The sequence below is a fragment of the Crocuta crocuta genome, unplaced genomic scaffold (genome assembly GCF_008692635.1).
Source record: "Crocuta crocuta isolate KB4526 unplaced genomic scaffold, BGI_CrCroc_1.0 scaffold271, whole genome shotgun sequence".
Lineage (NCBI taxonomy): Eukaryota > Metazoa > Chordata > Mammalia > Carnivora > Hyaenidae > Crocuta > Crocuta crocuta.
Window position 1 is genome coordinate 2,556,696 of NW_027527824.1, and position 22,127 is coordinate 2,578,822.

Genomic DNA, 22,127 nt, shown 5'->3' on the forward strand with positions numbered 1-22,127 from the left:
ACACACACACACACACTTCCCCTATAATTCCCATTGTGATTTCCTGTGGAGAAGGACGCAAAGGTGGCCCGCCCGCAACTAGTGGGGACTGGCCTCTTCACGCAGGAAGATCAAAAGGCGGTTATAGGAGAAGAGACACTCTAGGTAGAGTTACCGGGGTTGCCCTGCTCTGCAGGTGAGCAGCAGCCTGGCCGCCAAGCGCAGGGTCCCGGAAGGCAGGGGACGCTGTGCCCAAGGAGTTCCCCCAAGGGTCTGGCCCCAGACACAGGTGCCCAGGGAGAGAGCGGGGTGGGCACTCACCAGGCGAGGGGCAGGCTTCCTCATCCGAGCCGTCTGCACAGTCCCGGTACCCGTCGCACACCCAGCTGTCCATCACGCACGCCCCGCTGCTGCAGCGGAAGTAATTGGGCAGACACGTGGTGGGCCCAGGGGTCGGGGAGGGAAGAATGGGTGAATCTGAGCAAAACACAAGCAAGGAAACCCAAAGAGTCACAGGAAGCCATGGTCTCAGACCACAATGTGCCCCACACGTAGTGTGGCTGTCTCAGTTCTCACTACGCTGGCTTGGGGGAGGGGGGGCAGCGTCAGGCATGGTTCTGAAGAACAGCTCATCTAAAACTCATTTATAATGAGGCATCAGAACAGGCTGCAATCTATTTCCCTTCTTGGGGCAGATTCACCCATCCTATTGAATCGAATATTCAGAGCTAATATTCGAATGAGTTTGCTCTTGCTCAGTAGAGGCTCAGTGCTTTTGCAGGCGGATGGAGGGAAGGGGACTCGGAACGCAGAGGGAGGCTGAGAGAACTCATCGCACTGAGGCCAAACACAGTTCTGGTGAATTCTCAAATACAGCACCCTCCTGAGACCCCGCTCGGACGTGAGAGCACCAGAGAGGAAGAGTATTGGGCGTGCGTTGCACACCAGCACCTCCCAGAGGTGGTGAGGCACACAAGTCATCTGGAGGTCCTGTTAAAATGCAGATGCTGACTCAGAAAGGAAGTGTGGGGTGGGGCCAGACACTGCACCTCTTNGCCACCCAGGTGCCCCCAGACACTGCACCTCTAACAAGCCTCAAGCAGATGGGGACGCTGCTGATCCGCAGGCTCCAGAGGGCTTTCCGTGGCCTGCAAAATACTCAGAAGCAGGAGAAACCAGCCACACTGGTTTTCAAAGAGGGAGGGGATAGAAAAGAAGTCAGGAAGTTATTACCTCCCCCCCTCCCCCGCAAATCACTGACAAAACCTTTCTGTGCAGAAAGGTGGCGCTGTGCCAGCGCGTCCGGGTCAGGGGCTGCCCCAGGACCCTTACCTCCACAGTCCATCTCATCGGACCAGTCCTCACAGTCATTTTCCCTGTCACACTTCCACCTGTTGGGGATGCAGTGGCCATTCTCACACTGGAACTGGAAGTAGCGGGAGCAGTTCGGGGCTTCCGTGGGGCTTTCTGGGGGAGATGAGCCACACTGTCAGTCACTGGCCCCACACCAGTGGGCAGCCCGCACAACCCTACCAAGATTCGGTGGGCGGCAAAGATCTATATCCACAAAGAGAAGCCCATCTTCGTGGATCCCAACTCCTGCTTCTCTGAGCCAGGCTTCTTTATCTGAAAAATAATACCCGACTATCTGACACTTTATCAAAGGAATGGTCTAACTACTGATGGTACCCCGACAGGGACAATGACTCTATTAAGTTGCAGAATCTGTTCACTCATACGTAGAACTTAAGAAACGTGATAGATGAACACAGGGGAAGGGAAGGAAAAATAAGAAACAGAGAGGAAGGCAAATCATAAGAGATTCTTAAACTCTGAGAACAAACTGAGGGTTGCTGGAGGGGAGGTGGGCAGGGGATGGGCTAAACGGGTGATGGGCATTGAGGAGGGCACTTGTTGGGATGAGCACTGGGTGTCACATGTAAGAGATGAATCACTGGATTCTGTTCCTGAAGCCAAGACCACACTGCATGTTAACTAACTGGAATTTAAACTTAAGGGGGAAAAAGCTGTGGAATCTGTAACTTTTCGTGGGGAGAGGGAAGCACACTCTGAAATATTTACTGTAATTCTTCTACTGTATTCCTTAGACAGAATGTGAACTTCCCAGCTGGGGAAAGAAAAGGAAGGGGAATAAACATCCCCCCACCCCCAACGCCTACTGTCGGGGGGTGATGGCTGCCACTTTGGGACTTGATTCCTTACATGGAGGCTCACTCGTGAGCTGGCAGAAACTAGAGCTGAGAAAGCAGAGCTCGTGTGGGAGTGTGCCGAGAGCGACCTCCTTAACCACAGGAATCACAGGGACCCAGAGGTTAGGGACGATAGGCCAAGGGTCTGGGGTCTTACCACAGTTGGCTTCATCGGAGTAGTCGCCGCAGTCATCCATGCCATCGCATTTCCAGATCAAGCTGATGCACACTCCATTCTCGCACTGGAAACTGAACTCATCGCACACCTTGCGGAACTCAGGGTCTTGGGCTAGATGAGGAACAAGGTTCCAGGTTCCCACTGCATCGATGAGTTCATAGGACTGTCCCCCCCACCCCGTGGAAACATGGGGAGACAGCAAATGTCCCCCTCCAAGAGACAGACCAGCTACAGGCTTCCTAGACAACAGAAGCAACTGATGGCCTCACCCTCAGGAGCTCAGATGGCAACTATACTTGGAAACAGGGTCTTAAAGGGGTGATGAAGTTAGGGGTGTCTGGGGGGCTCAGTCAGTTAAGCATCCGACCTCGGCTCAGGTCATGATCTCACGGTTCATGAGTTCGAGCCCCGCCTTGGGCTCTGTTCTGACAGCTCAGAGCCTGGAGCCTGCTTCCGATTCTGTGTCTCCCTCTCTCTCTGACCCTCCCCTGCTCACACTGTCTCCCTCTCTCAGAAATAAATAAAACATGAAAAAAATTAAAAAAAAAGAAAATAAAATTGAAAAAAAAGAAAATGATGGAATTACAGTGAGGTCCTTAGGGTGGACCCTAATCTGACAGGACTGGTGTCCTTACAAGAAAAGGAAAGCAGGACACGGGCGGGCACGGGGGGAGACCATGGGAGGGAGAAGGCAGTCATCAGCAAGCCACGGAAGAGGGCCTCAGAACAACCAACCTGCCGACATCTTGGCCTCAGGTTTGTGGCCTCTGGACTGTCAGGAAACACATTCTGTCATTTGAGCCACCCAGTCTGTGGGCTTCTGTGATGGCGGCCAGAGCCGACCAGGATGAGTACCTACCACGGGCAGGGCCCTGTTTTAAGAATGGGGCTCCAGGGGCACCCGCCTGGCTCAGTCAGTTGAGCATCTGACCCTTGGTTTCAGCTCAAGTCATGATCTCGTGGTTTGTGGGTTCGAGCCCGAGTCGGGCTCTGTGCTAACAGGGTGGAGCCCGCTTAGGATTTTCTCTCTCTCTCTCCCTCTCTTTCTGCTCCCCTCAACTTGTGCCATCTCTGTCTCTCTCAAAATAAATAAGCTTAAAAAAAAATAGAATGGAAGCCATAGTCGTGAACAAAACAAAGGTCCTGTTCTCGTGAAGCCCACATTCCGGCAGGGAGGGACAGGCAGTCAAATAAATACAAAGCATGTAAAGTGCTGAGTCGTGCTGGGAAGGCCACTGGAACCAGACGAGGCCGCTAGAGTGACAGGCCGCGCGAAAGGCCTGCCGGAGAAGGGGCTGTGTGGGCCGAGACCTCGGACCTTCGCGCCTTCCCCTCACACATATACCAACAACCGAAGAGCACTACTTCTGAAGCAACAGAGAGAAGTCTTTTCAGAAAGGGCGAGACCTGCAAGCCAGAGTGACTCGCTCCCCCACAGCGTCACCAGCGGCGCAGGCACCGCCCCGTCTACCCCACTCACAGCATCCTGCATAGGCAGCGTCCTCGTCGGAGCCGTCGCGGCACTGGACGATCCCGTCACACACCATGGAGTGGAACAGGCACTGCTGGCGGTTCTTGCAGACAAAGTCCATGAAGCGCGTGCACAGGGGCTCTGGAAGGGGCCCGGGGAGGGGGGAGGGCATGAGCACCGGGAGCTGGTGGGGCCCCCTCGCTGGCCGTGAGCAAGGGCTCCCGGACAGGTGCACACTCAGGAAATAGTCGTAAGAGCCACGTTCACCGGTGCTCTGAGTGAGAGCGCCTGACGTGGAAGTACAACATTCAGCTCTCAAGACGATATTATGAGAGATTTTACCGTCCTGTTTTCCAAATGAGAACAGAGGGGATGGGACGGCAGCATTAAACGTTTTCCAAAAGCACACAGCTAATGAGGGTGGAGCGATACAGACACCCAGGCCCGTCTGACATCGCTCATGACTTCATGACCACGCAGAATACGGACTCTCGGGGCGCCTGGGTGGCTCAGTTGTTTGAGCATCCGACTTCAGCTCAGTTCTGATCTCACAGTTTTTGAGTTTGAGCCCTGCGTCCGGCTCTGCGCTAACAACTCAGAGCCTGGAGCCTCCTTCCGATTCTGTGTCTCCTCTCTCTCTCTCTCTCTGCCCCTCACTTGCTTTGCTCTCTCTCTTTCAAAAATAAATAAACATTAAAAAAAAAAAAAGAATACGGACACTGTACTACTTTTTCTATAAAGGACCAGCGATGGACAGAATTGTACCCCGGACAACACATATGTAAAAGCCCTCATCCCCACTGTAAATGTATTTGGAGACAAGGCCCCTTTTAACTGCTTTTAAAGAGGTCATTATGGTTCAGTGAATTCATGTGGGTGGGGCCCCATCCAGGGCAGGCAGTGGCCTCCGAAAAAGAGACACCATGCAGACAAAATGCCATGCAGGACACAGCCAGGAGATGGCCTTCGGACTTGAACTGCAACATCAGCCTGCCCCTGAGTCTCCAGCCTGCTGGCCTACCCTGCAGATCTGGGGACTTGCCAGGCCCTGCACGAACTGATCCCTGAAAACAAATCTCTCTGTATATGACACACACATCCTAGTCATTCTATTTCCTGGAGAATGGGGAGCAACCCAACCAGGGGGCAGGCTCTCAGGGTTCTGGAGCCCCTACAGTCTCTATCACAGCTACTCCACTCGCCACGGCGGCACGGAAGCAGCCGGAAGCCAGGGACACACAAGCAGGAGTGTCTGTGTTTACAGAAAACATCCATTAATAGAAGAGACCACATACAGGCTGGCTTTCCGCCCCAGGCCCGACTGCCAACCCTGCACTATTATGTCAGTTCTTAACATGGACTGCGCATCACAACCACCCGAGGCACTTTTTAAAGGTTCCAGAGATCAAGGGACGTCTGGGTGGCTCAGTTGGTTAGGCGTCCAACTTCAGCTCAGGTCATGATCTGGTTTATGAGTTCCAGCCCTGTGTCGGCCTCTGTGCTGTCAGCTCAGGGCCTGGGGCCTGTTTCAGATTCTGTGTGTGTCTCTCTCCCCTTCCCTACTTGTTCTCTGTCTCTGTCTCTCAAAAATAAACAAATATTAAAAAAAAAAAAAAAAAAGATCCTCATGTTCAGGCCATGCTCCAGACAAATTACATCCAAATCTGGGCTTGGAGATGGAGGCACCCGAGCAAAGCATACTCAGACATGCGCACCAGTGACCCAAGAAAGCCTCTCTGAGGCTGAAGGAAATGGGGGCGGGGGGGGGCGGTAAAAGGGTCCCCTGGTCCGAAAATGGTACCCAAGAGATAATCAGCAACAGGCGAGTAGGAGAAGTAAGTGTTCAGTTCAAGACGACGGGTCGATGCCCAAACGCCCTGCAAATAAGCACCAGTGTCCAGCGAGCTGCGACCTCTCCACGATCGCCCCCCGCCACCAGGAGAGGACTCACCACAGTGCTGCTCATCGGAGCCGTCCGAGCAGTCCCGGAGACCGTCGCAGTGCTTGCTGGAGGGGATGCAGGTGCCGTTCGGGCAGCGGAAGCCATTGCACTTCTTCTCTGAAATGCAATCCAACAGTGGAGAGAAATGATGGACAGGAAACAGGCAGGCACGTGCAGCCATCGTGGGGGGGGGGGGGGGGGGGGNATGTCTGTACCACTCTTACGGAGGGGGGGATGGGTAACAGCTGTCCCAATTACAAACGTGCGCACACCTTGACCCAGCAATGCCATTGTACAAATGTCACACACAAGTGAAAAATCATGTGGGTATAAGGGTATTAGCTACAACGCTCTTTGTAAAACACTGAAGGCCACCTACGTGTCCAACGATAGGGGACTCTATAAGACTTTGTTGCATGTTCACTGGAGCACCAGATTGTTACGAAGGGACTGAAGGAGCACTCTGTAAAAAACGTGTGCTAGACACACAGTTGCGTGAAAAGAAACAAGGTAGCAAAACACCAGTCATCACATACTACTTGTGTAAAATACAGCGGGAATACACAGTATATTTAAATGTGCACATATGGACAAAAACATCCTACAAGTATCTCCAACCATAGTTTCCTAGGCGGACACAGGGAGAATCTGGCAGATGGGGAGAGAAAGGTTTACCCCACACCTCATGATACTTTTTTCCATTTTGAACCTTGAAAACATGTCACCTACTCAAAAAACTGAGTATGGATTTTCCAGAAAAGCTTCAGTGAGTTTAACAAAAAAAAAAAAAAAAAAAAAAAAAAAAAAAAAAAGGGGGGGGAGNGGAGGAGAATCCTGAGTATAAACCCTGGTCTTTTAAAGCTCTCATAAATCACCATCTTAATTCTTCAGGAATTCTAAACCAAAGTCCTTTGGACGAAGTCCATCCTAGAAATGTTAAGAACCTTAGGTTTTACACTTAGCAGCGAATTCTGAGTGTGAGGTAACCCCTTCTCCTGAACACAGAGCTGTCGCTGGACGTTAGGCTTAAACGTAAGTTCTAGCACGTGAGTCACCGGCCACTGCAAATCCAGCTCTGAGAACAGCAGCTCTGGGAGGGTCGTGTGTGAGGCAAGAAAATGTGTTTTAATCCCCTTAATAGTCACCCTGCCTAGGAAGTTATTCTATGGACATCAAACAGAAACAGTGAGTGAGTACCATATTTAATGTCACTATTAAAGCTTTTTCTAAAAAGTATAAAATTAAAATTACACAAGACAAACTCCCATTCGTTGCATTAGTGAAAACAACCGAAGAGCTAAAATGTAAGGTCAAGGGAGACTTGGGGAAACTTACACTCCGTTCCTGATAGAGATGCTTTGGGCATAATCATTTGGAAATGCAATATGGCAACACTTAACGAGAATCATGAAAACACATCAGAACCTCTGACCCCATAATTCCATACCAAGAAAACATACCCTGAGAAGTACCTTCAAGAAAAATGAAACCTTCATTTCCAAAGACAGAAGTAATTTCACTATGCAGGACAATGTAAAATTAAAAGCACAGTCATGCCCAACCAGGAAGCAACTAAGTAAACGAAGTCAGAGAAATCCAAAGTGAATACGCATCTGCCATGAAAACGATAACTGGAGAAAAATACAGATAGTGGCAAACACCTTTGTTTAATATTGAGATATGAGAGGAACAAAGTATGTGATGTGTAGACATGACCATCCCATGAAGATCTGGAATGTACGGTGCAAAGTAACAGGGAATATATATATATATATGTTGGTCTCTGCCCCTGGTTAGTGCACAGAGCTCTTAAACTCTTATAATTTTATAGGTGACAGGAGTGTTCTTTGTTCTAATGGGGCAACACTAGATGGACTCAGCATAGCTTTAGGATGAGGGCTGGTCACCAGAAAAACCATGCCATGATAGGAGGCTTGCCACTTTGAACCCCATCCCCCATATTCCAGGAAGGGCCGAGGGATAGAGACATAGGCCTATGCCACAAAGCCTCCATCAACATCCCAAAAGTATGGGGTTCGGGGAGCTGCCAGGTTGCTGAGCCAGAGAGGCTGGAGGAGTGACAGGTCCGGACAGGGCACGGAAGCTCCACATCCATTTCCGATACCTTGCCCTACGCGTGCCTTCCATCAAGGCATTCATTCTATCCTTTTCAAATAAACTAGAAAAATGTGCTTCCCTGAATTCTGTGAGCCATTCTAGCAAACCAATGAACCCAAGAAGTGGACGTGGGAATGTGGATTTACAGCTGGTCAGTCAGAAGTTCAGGTGACAGTTTGAGGCTTGTGACGGACCTCTGAAGTCAGGGGCAGTGCTGGGGACCACACCCTTCCCCTGTGAAATCTCACTCTATCCCAAGAAAGACAGTGTAAGGAATGAGTTAACTGAGGACACCCAGCTGGTATGGAAGAATTGCTTGGTATGGAAAACACATACTGGGTGGCCAAGGAGTGTTGAAGTCTTCTGTGAGCAGAAAGTTATGAGCAGAGACACAGGGATTTGTTTCTGACAGACATTAAAGAGAAAGGATAAGGAGAGAGGACCTTAAAGATATTTGGTTGAAAAGAGGATGTTATATATTGTGTCTGTGTGCTTGCTATTTTGCAAAGGTAACTGACGACCTCAGAATTATTTTCTAAATCAGTTATGCTACCTTCAGGGATGGTAAGCCATTTTACCAGAGGACCATAATAGAGAACTCTTAGCCATCAAATACGCTATTTACAGAGAAAATGTTGGCTGAGTTCTGGCAGAACACTGTCATTTCCGTCTTTGGTGACTGTAGTTATGTAGTTAGCACTCTGGGTAGGTTCACTGGTTTCCATTTCTGTGCTTCAAGGTTGTGATGGAAAAGCAATGAGGCAAAATGGCTTCCCTGACAATGAAGACCATACCACACACTCCTACACATCCTGCGCAATGCCATACAGAACCTGGGAGGGCTTCTCTGGTTGTCAGAGTGGGCACAGAAGAGCCGTATTCCAATCCCCGGCCCATCTGTTGCCTCTTTTCCTGAACAGCAGACACTGGGAAAGCAGCAGGGGAAGGCTAATGCGTTTGCATTTACCACACTTCACAGGGTCCTCATCAGAACCATCCTGGCAATCCATGTCGCCATCGCACGCCCACCGCTGGGGGATACAGTGCCCGTTGTGACACTGGAAGTTGGAGGCCTCGCAGGTGTGGTAGATGGCTGCCGGCAAAAGGAGGGAGAGAAAGTGTCAATGCCGCCCTCACCGCCGCTCCCCCACCAACCACCAAGGGGCAGACTGAAGAGACACCATCCTGGGTCATGAGGTGTGGATCGGAGAGCCCAAGTTCCTCCCTGGTCAGGAGCCAGGCACCTGGGGCCACCCTGAAGGTGAGGGGCAGCCTCCTGATGAAACGACCGCTTGGCTCTGCAGGTTTGTAAATGTTACATAAGCACAGATGTACACGTCAAAAAAAAAAACACATTCGTTTTTCATGACTACCCATGACATAAGGATTATTCCCCGTCTATAGGTGAGAAACAGCCTGAGAGAGAGTAATAAACTTGACCACGTTCACAAAGACAATTCAGTAATGGCGCCAGGGCTATGGGAGCCCAAAGCCTGTGTGGCCCCTGCTCCGTCTTGCTACTTCATCTCCTCATGTAAACCCACTCACTCATGCAAATTCTGTGGGACAAGAAGAGATGGTGGGTGCTCAGGAGACTGGCCCTAGACCTGGTCCAGCCACTGTATCAGGGGCTTCACTCCCATCATCTACACTGACACATAAGGACCCTTGTAAGCTCTGAAAGGCTGCCATTTTATAATTCTAAGTCAACCAGTTACTTTCAAATGTGGGAAACGTCAGATCCAAAGAGCACAGAAGATGTATCCAGACTTACAAAGAAAAGGTCCCAGGACCTCCCAGACCTGTCTAACTTTCTTGACAGTCAGGAGCGACATCTACCAGCCAATAATTTGTAGTGTCCACGACAGTGATTTAAAAAAGAGGCAAGTAAAACAGAACTATTGTCACAACTGAACAGCCCTAGCTGCATACATGGGCAGAGGACACCTGGAAGTCCTTTAGAAACCGCTCAAAGCCCTGGTCAAAGGCTAGTTCAGATGCAGAATAAGTGTCTGGAACCCAACCAACACTACTAACCACCTTCTCCATGAGATTTCCCCTTCCTCCACTGAACTAGAGAGCCGCTTGTGCCTGCTCATTGCTGAGTGAAAGCCAGGCCTGGCCCTTTTTACAACTGACATAAAATTCATACCGCCGAGATAGATGGGCTCTGTTAGTTTAACTATGTGGACACGGCGTCTTCGCAACAGAGGAGGCAAAAACAAACAAACGTGGGTGACTGAGTGCATACCGTAGTTATTTATTCAATCAAGGTGCTCGGCAGTTGCTACTCAAGGGTTGGGAAAATTGGCTTTCAATGCCCTCTAGGATTTCTACTGAATTTGAGGCTATTTTTTGCAGTAGTCTGAAATACAAAGAACCTGATTTTTCAAACCACTTTAAAACAAGTGGTGGTCCATTATCTACTGTCTTCCTACCTCTCTGAAGATCAAGGATAGCATGCAAACAGGTCGACAGGAAGTTTGAATATTCCCAACCTTTGGCACTTGGCATCCATTAAACATCTTTTTAAAATATATTTATCTGGTAACAGGAGTAACAAGGTACGTGAGTTTTTGCCCCAGTAAACAGCCATTGCCTGGAATACTTTTGATCTATTGGTTTTCCGAACCTGACAGCCTTTGAAAATATTCCTCAGCAAAGTCTTGCTCACTCTCATAAGATATACTGCTGCCTAAGCTCATTACCATACTGCTCTGCTTGTTATTATCCAGCTTATGCATTACACTTTTAATTGAAAGCAATTTCAGAGTGCTAATGGAGTTTCCAAATGACCATTCTGGGAGGCATGTCTGAGAGCTCCAAAATATATCACAGAAGCTGAGCTCAGGAAGATTCATCAGTTTGTACAGTCTCATGTAACTGGCCAGGTATGAATGGAATGCTTAACACATTCTTTTTCCCTGAATTTTCCCGTCTTCTGAGTGACTGATTAGCTTTCTGACATTGAGTGTCTGGTAAGTAATACATATTCAATTAATCCCCCTTTTTTCTAAATTATAAGGATAGAAGAAATGGACTTCAATACATATGAAAGAATTGGGGGAGAAAAACAGGAATCCTTTACACGGCGGAATTCACTGTGACTATAAGAATGGATGGGCTAATAGGGTAAATGACCTTGAAATTAGAGGATCCTGGATTCTAACAGAGGCCATTATCTTACACCTTACTCTCTGACTTGGACAGATCTTCTGTGACTCAGCAGGACCCTCTGGAATGCCCGGTTGAAATTATTAACCAAATACAAGTGGGGCAGAAGAGATGAATGGATTAATATGGTAGAAAAGCACTACCAGAGTCAATACACAGTACTGGCCTATTAGGAAGAGAGTGAGGGAAAAGAAGTGCAAATACCAATGTAACTTCAATGATTACTGACATAAAAGTAATAACATAAAGCATAAAGAAAAGAACCAGATAGAAATTCCAGATATAAAAAATATAGTCATGGGGTGCCCGAGGGTGGCTCAGTCAGTTAAGCATCCAACTTCGGCTCAGGTCGTGATCTCACGGACCATGAGTTTGAGTCCCACATCAGGCTCTCTGCTGTCAGCACAGAGCCCCCTTTGGGTCCTCTGCCCCCTCTCTCTATCCCTCCCTTGCTCTCTTTCTCTCAAAGATAAATAAACTTAAAAAGTGTATGTATATGGTCATAGAAATAAAAATAGCTCAGTGGATGTGTGAAACAGTCCATTAGATTCAGCTGAAAAGAGAACTGATGAACTGGAAGAGAAGTCTGAGGAAGTAACCGAGACTGTAGCACAGTCATAAAGAGTCATAAAGAGACAACGGATACAAAAACAAGAACCATGAGCAACAGAAGGGCACAGTCCAACAAATGGTTGATCGTAACCACTGAAGGCGAAAGCAGAGAAAGTACCAGATAGAGCTGAGAAGATCACGGCTGTAATTCCCCAGTATTGATGAAAAACAAACCCTCAGACTCTAGAAGGAAAACAAATCTCAAGAGCAAGACAAATAAAAATAATTCCTTCCTAGACAGGAGAAGTCGCATACCAGCCACAAAACAAAGGAATCCACAAGAACCTATGGATAACTAGAGAGAAAAGAGTGTCTGATTATTGTTTGAACAGATCACCTGACAGGAGAAATCAAATCAACACAGAAGAGGCCAGAAGGAAACAGACTGATTCTGTCAAGATACTTATGAAAAATTACTACAAACTCAGAAACCCAGATCCATCTGAATTCAGGATTGAGAGAAGCAAAATAAAGACAGGTTTATATAAACAAATGCTTAAAACAGTTTACCAGTCACGGACTCCTGCTGCAAGAAATGGAGAAGGATGTTCATGGAAGGGCATCAGATACAAGAAGTAGTGGTAAATGGTTATTAACAAAGACTGATATTAGGATTTTTAAAATGTAAAACTAGAATACTAAGTATTTACTGAGTCTTGTTAGTCTTGGGACCGAGTGCAGAGACTGGAATCCAGGAGAGGCGGGTGTCACTACGAAGACACACAAGACGTCTAAGCGTGACCACTAAAAGAACAGAAATCAAGTTTAAGTTCAAAATTCCATTCGAGGAGGTGGGGTGAAGGGGATAAAGAAAACTCAACCCCATGGAAAGCAGAAAGCAAGGAGGAGAAGAGCAAAGACCTGGCATGCAAGCTGAGGCCGACAGGAAGTCAGTTGACCCCGCTCTCTTTTCCTTGGCTTTGCAGATGACTTAATTTATTGGGACAGGAAATGAAGCGACACACCACATGTCCTAATGAGCTCACAGCTGACTGCCATCGATTCGGAGATGACAGGGAAGGAGAATCATCCTTACACAGGTTTGAAGAAGAGCCATGAGAACAGGAATATCTCTACATTTTCCCCAGATAGCCCCACCATAAAAAAATCAGAGAGAAAACTCAGGAGTCCATGGTGAACCCACCCGGAGAAATGAGTTGATAACTCATCCTGGAGGACCGGCACGTGCCGCTGAAACACAACATTGGCTAATTCGGTTGTGCTAACAAGATGTTCAATCATTTTGCAATTTACAAACTGAAAGGCCCAAGTGCACCCCTCTAATTTATTAACCAATCACCCACTCAAACCCACAGCTTCCAATCAGCACTCGTGGCTCCCGGGCTCACGGCACTTCCTTCCTGGACCTTGGTTTTCCAAGGAGAGAAGCATTTTCCTGCATTTCCGCCTCCCCTCCCCCCACCCCAGAACAGAGGTTCAGACACTGACAGATCACACCAGAAAGGACAAAGGGCAAGTTCAAGGTAAGTTTCCAAGGGTACAGAATTTGGTACCATCACAGATCATCCTGTGAGATAATAGGGCATTTGGGGAGAGCCATGTACTCCCTAAGGCCACATAAGGTCACCTTGGAACTAAGATGAATGCAGACAAGCAGCTGTGGAAATTACCCAATCGACAAAAGTCCCCTGAACAGGTACTCTTACCAGGTGCTGGGCAATGGGGGAATACAAAGGCATCAAGGGTCATTTCTGCCCTAGAGGAACCAAATTTAAACTAAAGCATAACGACACAGTCATTTCTATTTACATTTGGGATCTGCTAACATAGCCTTCCTTTTATTTGCTTTTACACATTGATAGGGAATGCTTCGAGCAGTGTAAGAACTGGTAGGGAACAGGGGTGGGGGGTGAGGGAGGTTAAGACAGGGGACTTGGAAGTCCCACCCCAAGAGAAATGATCCACCCCACGTGAATGCCAAGTTAACGCAGTAACAGTGAATTGCAAAATAAAGCCTAGAAGTGGATCTGCCCTCACCACGAAATGGTTACATAAAACCACCTTAGCCCCATCATTGGAGGGATTTAAAGGTAGAACTGAGTGGTGATTTCTAGAAGTTGCAGAGAAAATGTACTCATCAGGTAGTGGCATGAGTTTTTTCTTTTCCCCCTCCACAGCGTCCCCAATTCTTTGCTCTCCTCTATTCCACCATAATATAAATGGGCCCCTTGCATTCATTCATTCATAAAAATTAAGTGATGACCAGGAGGGAACCCACCACTCAACAGAAGAATTAAAACACTACTTCCATCTCACACCACCTAGCCTTTCTCTCATAGTCTCACGCTGTTTCCAACTTTCTTTTTCATGAAATCTTACCCAAAATGGGTGCAAGCACAGTTTAGGCTTTCACTGTGGGGAGCTCTCTGATTCTCCCCATTCAAAAACCTGAGCTGGGGATACCTGGGGGGCTCAGTCAGTTAACCGTCTGACTTTGACTCAGGTCATGATCTCACAGTTTGTGGGGTTGAGCCCCGTGTCGGGCTCTGTGCTGACAGCTCAGAGCCTGGAGCCTGCTTCGGATTCCGTGTCTCCCTCTCTCTCTGCCCCTCCCCCACTTGCGCTCTGTCTCTCCCTCTCAAAAATAAACAAACATTAAAAAAAAATTAAAAAACATGAGCTAGTTCAGTGCTCCCCAGCGTACGGTCCCCAGACAAGGGGCCAGTCTGTCACCTGTGTTATTACTGGTCATGAAGAAATACGCTTGAGTCAGAATGTGAATGGACTATCACTCAGAATACCTGTTTACTTAACACTTTTTTCACAGCAAGACCTTCTCCGGGAAGAAAGCAGGCTGTTGGTCTGCCGGGCGACACAAGCTCATCATAGCCCGGCTCTCTGAGAAGCACCCGACTGGCTGATGTCTAAGGTCCACTTCTCAGAGCCAACAGTCTACAATCGCGGAGAGCCGTGAGGCTAACTGGCGCGCCTATGGACAAGTGCCCTTCCGCGAGAGCAGGGGATACTGACCAGTACAGTTGGCTTCATCGGACCAGTCTCTGCAGTCGTTGTCCCCGTCACACACCCAGGAGGAGCGGATGCACATGCCTGAGCTGCAGTTGTACTCGTCACTCCGGCACTGGTGCATTTCTGCAGGTGAGACCACAGACACAGAGCTGTGTGAACAAGGCCTTGCCCGTAACTCCGCTCTGGCATCAGAGCGCCTAAGGGTTAGGGGTGCACCCATTATCCCCGAGGATCCAGACACAGCATGGACCCGAACCAGGGATTTCAAGGTCGTTGGGGGTGTAGTCCACCTAGCGTGCTACAAATGGGGTACAGTTGTCCAGAGATACCCTTGCCGCCGGTTACCTTGAGGCAAGAATAGCGTTATCCATTTACCTCGGTGCACTCTGCAAATACTACCACCGTCTGACTGCTGCGATGGGAAGGGGAGAAGGGGGCAATGCACAAGCTGCCCAGAAAGCAGAATTCTTAAGAAACAGAAGCCTCCTGGCATCAGCGTCTATGGTTTCAGAAAGAGGGTAACGAGAGCTTCGAGTGGGCTGGTGAGTACGAGAAGCTCAGATTGGGGAAAATGAGGTCAGTGCTGAGCTCCCACGACACAGGAAACTGGGGACTTTCTGTGGGCAGAGCTCCGGGGGTGTTGGCTGGTGGGCCATCTCTAGAAAGGTAAAGTCCTGAGGCAAACGGACTCGTGTAGCCTGATCAAGACTTCCAAGCAGGCTCCCTGGCAACACCATTTACTGGTCCTGGGACTGTCCTTTAATACAGAACTTTCACATGGAATTAAAAAAAAAATTTAATTTATTTTTTTGAGAGAAACAGAGAATGAACGAGGAAGGAGCAAAGAGTGAGGGAGAGACAGAATCCCAAGCAGACCCTGTGCTGTCCGAGTGGAGCCCAGTGCGGGGCTCGAACCCCCGAACCATGAGATCATGACCTGAGCTGAAACCAAGAGTCAGATGCTTCACCGACTGAACCACCCAGGTGTCCCTCAAATGGAATTTTCAAGATTCTATGTGGGAGAGTCTGGGGGGCTCAGTTGGTGAAGGGTCTGACTGCGGCTCAGGTCATGATCTCACAGTTTGTGAGTTTGAGTCCTACATCGGGCTCTGTGCTGACAGCTCAGAGCCTGGGGCCTGCTTCCGATTCTGTGTCTCCCTCTCTTTCAAAAATAAACAAACATGTAAAAAAAAAAAAAGATTCTATGAAAACAGGGGTAGCCAAGTCTGGGGCCCAGGGTACCTTTCTGAGTTGCCTCATTCCGGAGACAAGTTAAGGGTGAAGTTGGGGACTCAGATATTTCTGAGGACACATGAAGAGGGCCCGGCATGGGGGTGTCAGGGACTAAAACCCCGGGATGGACACTGGTGTGAACAGGCTCGTGAAGGGTGAGTCTGGCCACCAAATGGTCAAACGTGTGCCCAATGAGTAACACCAGCAGAGTCTCCTCCTACCAGGCTGTGCCCTTCACCCCTCCGCAAGCGCCGAGGAGGAGACAGGAGGAATGCACTAGATTCCAAAGAATGCTTTCCAGAACTTTCTATTTTCACAAAGATGAGAGAAAATGATGTGATCCCCCCCAAAAATTCCCCAGAGAGCCAGGGTAGCATTTCCCCTGCTCCCCTCATTTCAGTGCCTGGAAACAAACTGCCTGCTGGTGAAAACAGCACGCCCCGTCTATAAGCACACACACAGCCTGCCCCGTGGGTGGGCAGAGAGAGCCGGTGCAGCCACAGCTACTCAGTATAATGTCCAGGGTCAGCGTCTGGCCTCCGTTCTCACTTCCCTTTCACAGTCAGGATCCCTCCAATCTGGTGCACTATGCACACTATGTACAGTTTCCCCCTTGCACAGTCAGCAACACTGAGTTGGGTACCAGAGCCATTCACTAAGATGGGCCTCGTGAACCGGGCAGGGCCGTGCCGGGCAGCAGCTACGGGGGTGGGAAACAAAGCTCCAGGTTCCTACTCTGACACAAATAGTGTCATCTGAAATAAGTCCCTTCGGTCATTTAATTGGAAACCAAAGGACTTGAACTAGAGAACTTATCACTCCTTGCAATTCCAACACATTGTTTTTTCTACACGTAAAAATTTCCATTCAGGAAACAGATGTTCGAACAACATTTGTACCATCTGCTGGGCTTCTAACACAGTTTACTGCATTAGACTGGTTTTAAAAAATGTTCACAAAGTGGGGCACATGGTGGCTCAGTCGATTAAGCAGCTGACTTCAGCTCAGGTCATGATCTTGCGGCCTGTGAGTTCGAGCCCCACGTCAGGCTCTGTGCTCAAGCTTGGAGCCTGCTTTGGATTCAGTGTGTGTGTCTCTCTCTCACTCGTTCTCTCAAAAAATTAATAAACATTAAAAAATTTTTTAAAAAAATGTTCACAAAGCTATAGATCTGTGTGTCTGGGAGGTTAATTTCACAGCCACCCAGATGTGCAGGCAGTCTGTTCCACATACAGCTGTTAAGAACCACCTAAAGTCATTTAGAAATCTTCCTCACAATCACATTCATGCTCACAGCACCTATGCCAGGTCAAGCAGGGTCTGTTATTTTTTGAACCAATCATCCCTACCATGGTGGTCATGCAGCTGGCGGTCATAAGCCCAGAGATGCTTTCAGAAATCCTGCATCAGGGCACCTGGGTGGCACAGTCGGTTAAGCATCTGACTCTTGATCTCAGCTCAGGTCATAATCTCACAGTTCATGAGTACGAGCCCCACATTAGGCTCTGTGTTGATGGCACAGAGCCTGCTTGGGATTCTGCATCTCCCTCTCTCTCTGTCCCTACCCTGTTTCCCCGCACACACTCTCTCTCTCAAAATAAATAAACAAAACAAAACGACAACAACAAAGAAATCTTGCACCTGCAACCCACAACAGCCCAGGGAGCAAGGGTGTCACTCTGCTCAGGAACGGGGTCCTGGACACCATGCTCCCTTACCACAGTGACTTTCATCACTATTGTCTCCACAGTCGTCCTCAAGGTCACATTTGTAGGAGAGGGGGATGCAGGTCCCGGACTCCTGGCAGCGGAACTGGGTGTCCAGGTCACAAATGGTAGTAGCTAAAATGGGAGAGACAACATACTCGTTAGGAACGATTAATTCCCCCTGCAAAATACAAACATTCCCCTGGGGAAAAAAACCAAAAAACAAAACAACAACAAAAAAAAACAAAAAGAAAAAGAAGCAGACTTTAATTGCAGCAACAGAGATAAAAAAAAAAAAAAAAACCAGTCACATGAGAACCTGAAATTTACAACCAAGGGAGATTACAGCATATCTTTCTGTGGACACCTTCCAGATGGGAACCGGGCTGGGAAAGTGAGAAACCACCATCCAGCCTGGGTGAGGGAGACCGATGGGCTGGACTACCTCCTATGATCCACTCCAACATGGAGCGGTCTTCCTAAATAAGTGGCAGAAATACCTGCATCTTGGAAAACTACCATTAAGAAGCCTGATTTCACACAGGAAGCTGGTGCCTCCTTGCGTCAGATGACATGGGGAGTGCTGGGCAAGGATTCTGCAGCGGGCACGTGGTCTCTGCTGCCAGGCTTCAAATCCTGGCTCTGTCTCTGCCTCAGCAATTAACTTTAACTGCCTTGAGCCCATTTCCTGCTCAGCAAGAGGAGGATAAGGTAATGGGGCCGAATGCTGTGATGACAGAAAGACCAGATACGGATCTCTCCGTTCTGTTACCTACCACTTACTTATGTAACCTAACTGCCGGTGCCTCCTCCGTGTTCTCCACAACTCCTACCATGTGGCAGGCTTACAAAGGTAAGTAACAAAACAGGTTTGGGACCAGGGCCATTAGATATGCTGTAAAACAGAAGAGGCTCCCAACAAACATCACATCTCTTCTTTGTCCTTCCTCTGCCCTACTGCATCAGGATGAGTACAGAAGGAGATTCCTCCCTTTTTCTGTACACAGGAATCATTTGAAGGTGAGCACAGCCCCTTGACTCCAGCCAAAGGCCCTCTAGGAAAGGCTTTGGGAGGAAGGTTGCTCTCAGAAGCAGCTGACACATAAGGTAAGATGTGACAGAACAGGATCCTGGGGTGCAAGACGAAATGGAGTGCCATGGAATAAAAAGACAACGCTGCAGTTAGACGTCCCCGGCAGGTCTTATTTGAGGCTCTATTTCTTCTCTGTAATTGAGCTCATGGTGGGAGACAGAGGATGAATGCAAAAATGACAAGGCTGCAGGGGATTCATGTCAAAACCCAGAGCACCTGACAGCTACCCAGCGCAGGAATGTGTGCATGTGGGAGGGAGACAAAGTACAAGATGCCTCCCCCCCACACCCCTTCCCTTCCCTAGCAGCTGAGACAGGATGCTGTGTTTAACTTCCCAGTGGTGTCCAGCCACAGTCTGCCCCTTTCTTGCAGCCCTGCCTGCGGCCAGGGCGCCTCTGCCATCAGGGTAAACATGGTTCTCCTCCTCCTTGATATGGGAGCCACTCTCTTGGGTCCCCCAGCACCCCTCTCCTCTGCCACATCTGACTAGCTGGGACTTGGGCCAAGTGGAATGAACAGAGAGGGGGCAGAGCAGCAAGTCCCATGGTCCCTGGAAGGTGAATCCCAGCTGATGATGACACCATAGCAGGGTGGGTTCAGAGCCGGCTGCCTACTTGACCCAGAGGAGAAGCGAGAGGTCTCTAGAAGCCTGTGAGGCCAGCGGGGAGGGCGTCAGTCCTGAATATGGAGGTCCTTGTCTCCTAACCCTGAACCAGCACAAGATCCCGGCATATCCCTCTAGTAGACACCAAGGCCCAGGGTAGAATCCCCATCACTGGACACAGGGTCGTCTAGCATGAATCTCCCTGCTTCCACCAAGCCTAACCATTTCTTGGCAATCTCCATGCAACATGTTAATTCTAAGACACGTCTCCTCTCACACCCAATTGTGTAATAAAGTCCTTTCCAGGGTAGGCTTCACTGTTGTTCAGGTTTACTGTTTATAAGGAGCTTTGGCTCTTCCCCCACCGACACCACACCTTGAGACTGTGGTAGTAAAGCAAAGAAAAAACACAGACAGCCTAATAGTTTCCCAAGTCTGCCATTCAGGAAGCTCTCCTCCCTGTGTGTGAAGGGTGGCCACTGAAACGGAGGAAAAAATTGTTTAGAAAAGGTTTAGTAAATAACCTCCAATGAGCCAACAAGGGCAATACATAGCTTTGTCAGTGAGTTGACTGCTTCTGAGGTTACTTTCTGGATGGAACGGCATGGGAATGTGGCATAGCCTCCGCAGGTGGCTAAGTACCGTCTTCCAGAGGCCAGATGAGCACCTGGAGCCAAGAGGCATCCACTGACCTGTTCTTACAGCACAAAATGGCAAATGAGCTTCTGGATCTCCAATGGGGAAATATTTGAAAGAGAAGCCTTCAGACTGGTTTCTGGGTTCCCTACCCCTGGTCTGTCTCTGCTCCAATGCATTCTCCAGTCCTTATCTTTCCAAGACAAAAACCTTACCATGTAATTTCAGTGGTTCTCAACTGCTCGTCTAAGTAAAGCCCACAGGCGCTTGCAGCTCTGGGGACCATCACTAGGCCAACTCTTCACTCCTATCACCGATGCTTCAGGCCATGCACTCTGACCTCTGGGCTTTCAGACATGCTGTTCTCTTGCCTACCATGATGTTCCTTCCATCTGTGTTTGGTTCACCTCTACCGACCCTTCCTCAGGGCTCTCCATAAATACGTACCCAAGTTTGATTTGTGTGCCCTTCCTGGATGCACATGGCACTTCCCCATGATAGCCCTCTTTGCCTCTACTGTACCTGCCTCTCTAGTTTTCCAACTCTCCTACAGACTGTAAACTCCACATCCACCTGATCACCTGATATCCCCAGGCCAAGCTCAGAGCCCAGCACAAAGGAGGCCTCAACAAATCCCTGCTGTGTGAATGTATGAATATACTACTCACTGTCAGAGAGCAAAGCACCTGCTTACAAGATAATGTTGAAGCTATGAAAAATTAAAAATGGGCAGCAAATAAATTACCCATGGTACGTAGTTATATGTTTGTCTTTAAACCCTGCGCAACAGAATCATATATTTTGTTGTTACTCTTAGAAAGTATGCACTCCGAAGATGATGTTTCCAGGCACACCTAGCAAGGGTCCCATATTTCAAACCAAAGCAGGCATCCTCAATCAATTAAGAAGATCCCTCTAGAACCTGGCCGGCAGCTGACCTCCGCTGACTGGAGGGGCATACAAAGTAAAACCTGGTTCAGATCTCTGAAAAGGCTGAACGTTGAATTTATGTATCAAAGAATGTCGCCTGGTCAACAGATTTATCGCAGTGGTAGGGCCACAGCTACAGCCTGGGTTGCGAGACTCCGCAGACAACCCAGTTTTGGCCACAGGATGCTTCCTGGTCAACCCCTTGCAATGAGCAGCTCCCTCACCTGTGGGGGTTGGGTTTTAAATAAGAAGCTATATCTCAGTGGGGGCGGAGACATGTTTTTCTCTGTTCTTGAAGCCCCATCAGCCTCATCAGCCTAAACGGGCATCGCCAATCACAAGGGGCCACCAGCCAGCACCGTAGACGGCAGGCCCTGATCCGGGAGGAGCCGACCAGCCTTGCCGGTAACTGAAAACGTGTAACCTCCCCGGATGCCTGGCCCAAGCCGGAAGACTCACGGCAGTTTCTCTCGTCGCTCATGTCGCCACAGTCGTTGTCAAAGTCACACCACCAAATGCTGTTGATGCAGTTCCCGTTGCTGCAGCGGTACTGGTTACGGAGGCAGGTGTTCTCTGGCCGGCGGCGGGAGGCAGAGGAGGAAACGAAACCAATATTACTCTTACTGCTGGACCACAAGACTCCCTTGTGAGGTTCCATTTCTCTTCCTCAAAGAATATGCCTTAAAAGGTAAAGAGGGAGAGACGGGGTGCCAAGCTCACCTGCATTACAACAGGGGCCTCCTTATTTCCTCTTTCAATTACAACTAAGGGATAAGAGGCCAGCTGGAGAGGTGCTGGGGGTGGTTACAATAATAAAAAAGGACAGTCATGGTACAGATTGGGTCCGATGGGTAGATGGATATCAGCCATCAACATTATTAAATCCTAATTATCCAAGGAACTGCTGAAGGGACTATGTCTACACTGTATGAAAATATACACAGTCGATATACGTACAGTCCTATGTATTTTGTGTATACTATTATATATATTCACAGACCTTTAATTTTTCAGTCAAATAGGTACCAAAGGATATGTCATACTCTGAGGGTTTTTTTCTACCCATGACACACAGGGGGGAAAATGCATTGTTTGGTAAACTGAGTCAAGAACACATAATGACCAGCCTCTTGTTTGTATAACCAAAGGCATTCTAATGGAAAATATAGAAAAGCCTTTCTTCTCCTCTTGGTTAACTTAGTGTTAACTTGTAACTTAGCATTAACTTTATTTCATTCTAAAACAGCTATGTG

At 48.6% G+C, this 22,127-nt stretch overlaps 1 protein-coding gene across 1 annotated transcript in view; it reads right to left on the reverse strand.

Moving 5' to 3' along the window:
* The window catches only part of SORL1 (sortilin related receptor 1), a 174,234-nt gene that overhangs the window by 40,131 nt on the left and 111,976 nt on the right, over positions 1-22,127 (reverse strand). The window contains exons 23-31 of the mRNA XM_077776655.1: positions 21,334-21,449; positions 17,624-17,746; positions 14,676-14,795; positions 8,866-8,991; positions 5,790-5,897; positions 3,848-3,979; positions 2,347-2,478; positions 1,312-1,446; positions 301-456 (exon numbers count right to left, since the gene is read on the reverse strand). Of these exons, the coding sequence (XP_077632781.1) occupies positions 301-456; positions 1,312-1,446; positions 2,347-2,478; positions 3,848-3,979; positions 5,790-5,897; positions 8,866-8,991; positions 14,676-14,795; positions 17,624-17,746; positions 21,334-21,449 (1,148 nt within the window). The remainder of the gene's footprint in view (positions 1-300; positions 457-1,311; positions 1,447-2,346; positions 2,479-3,847; positions 3,980-5,789; positions 5,898-8,865; positions 8,992-14,675; positions 14,796-17,623; positions 17,747-21,333; positions 21,450-22,127) is intronic.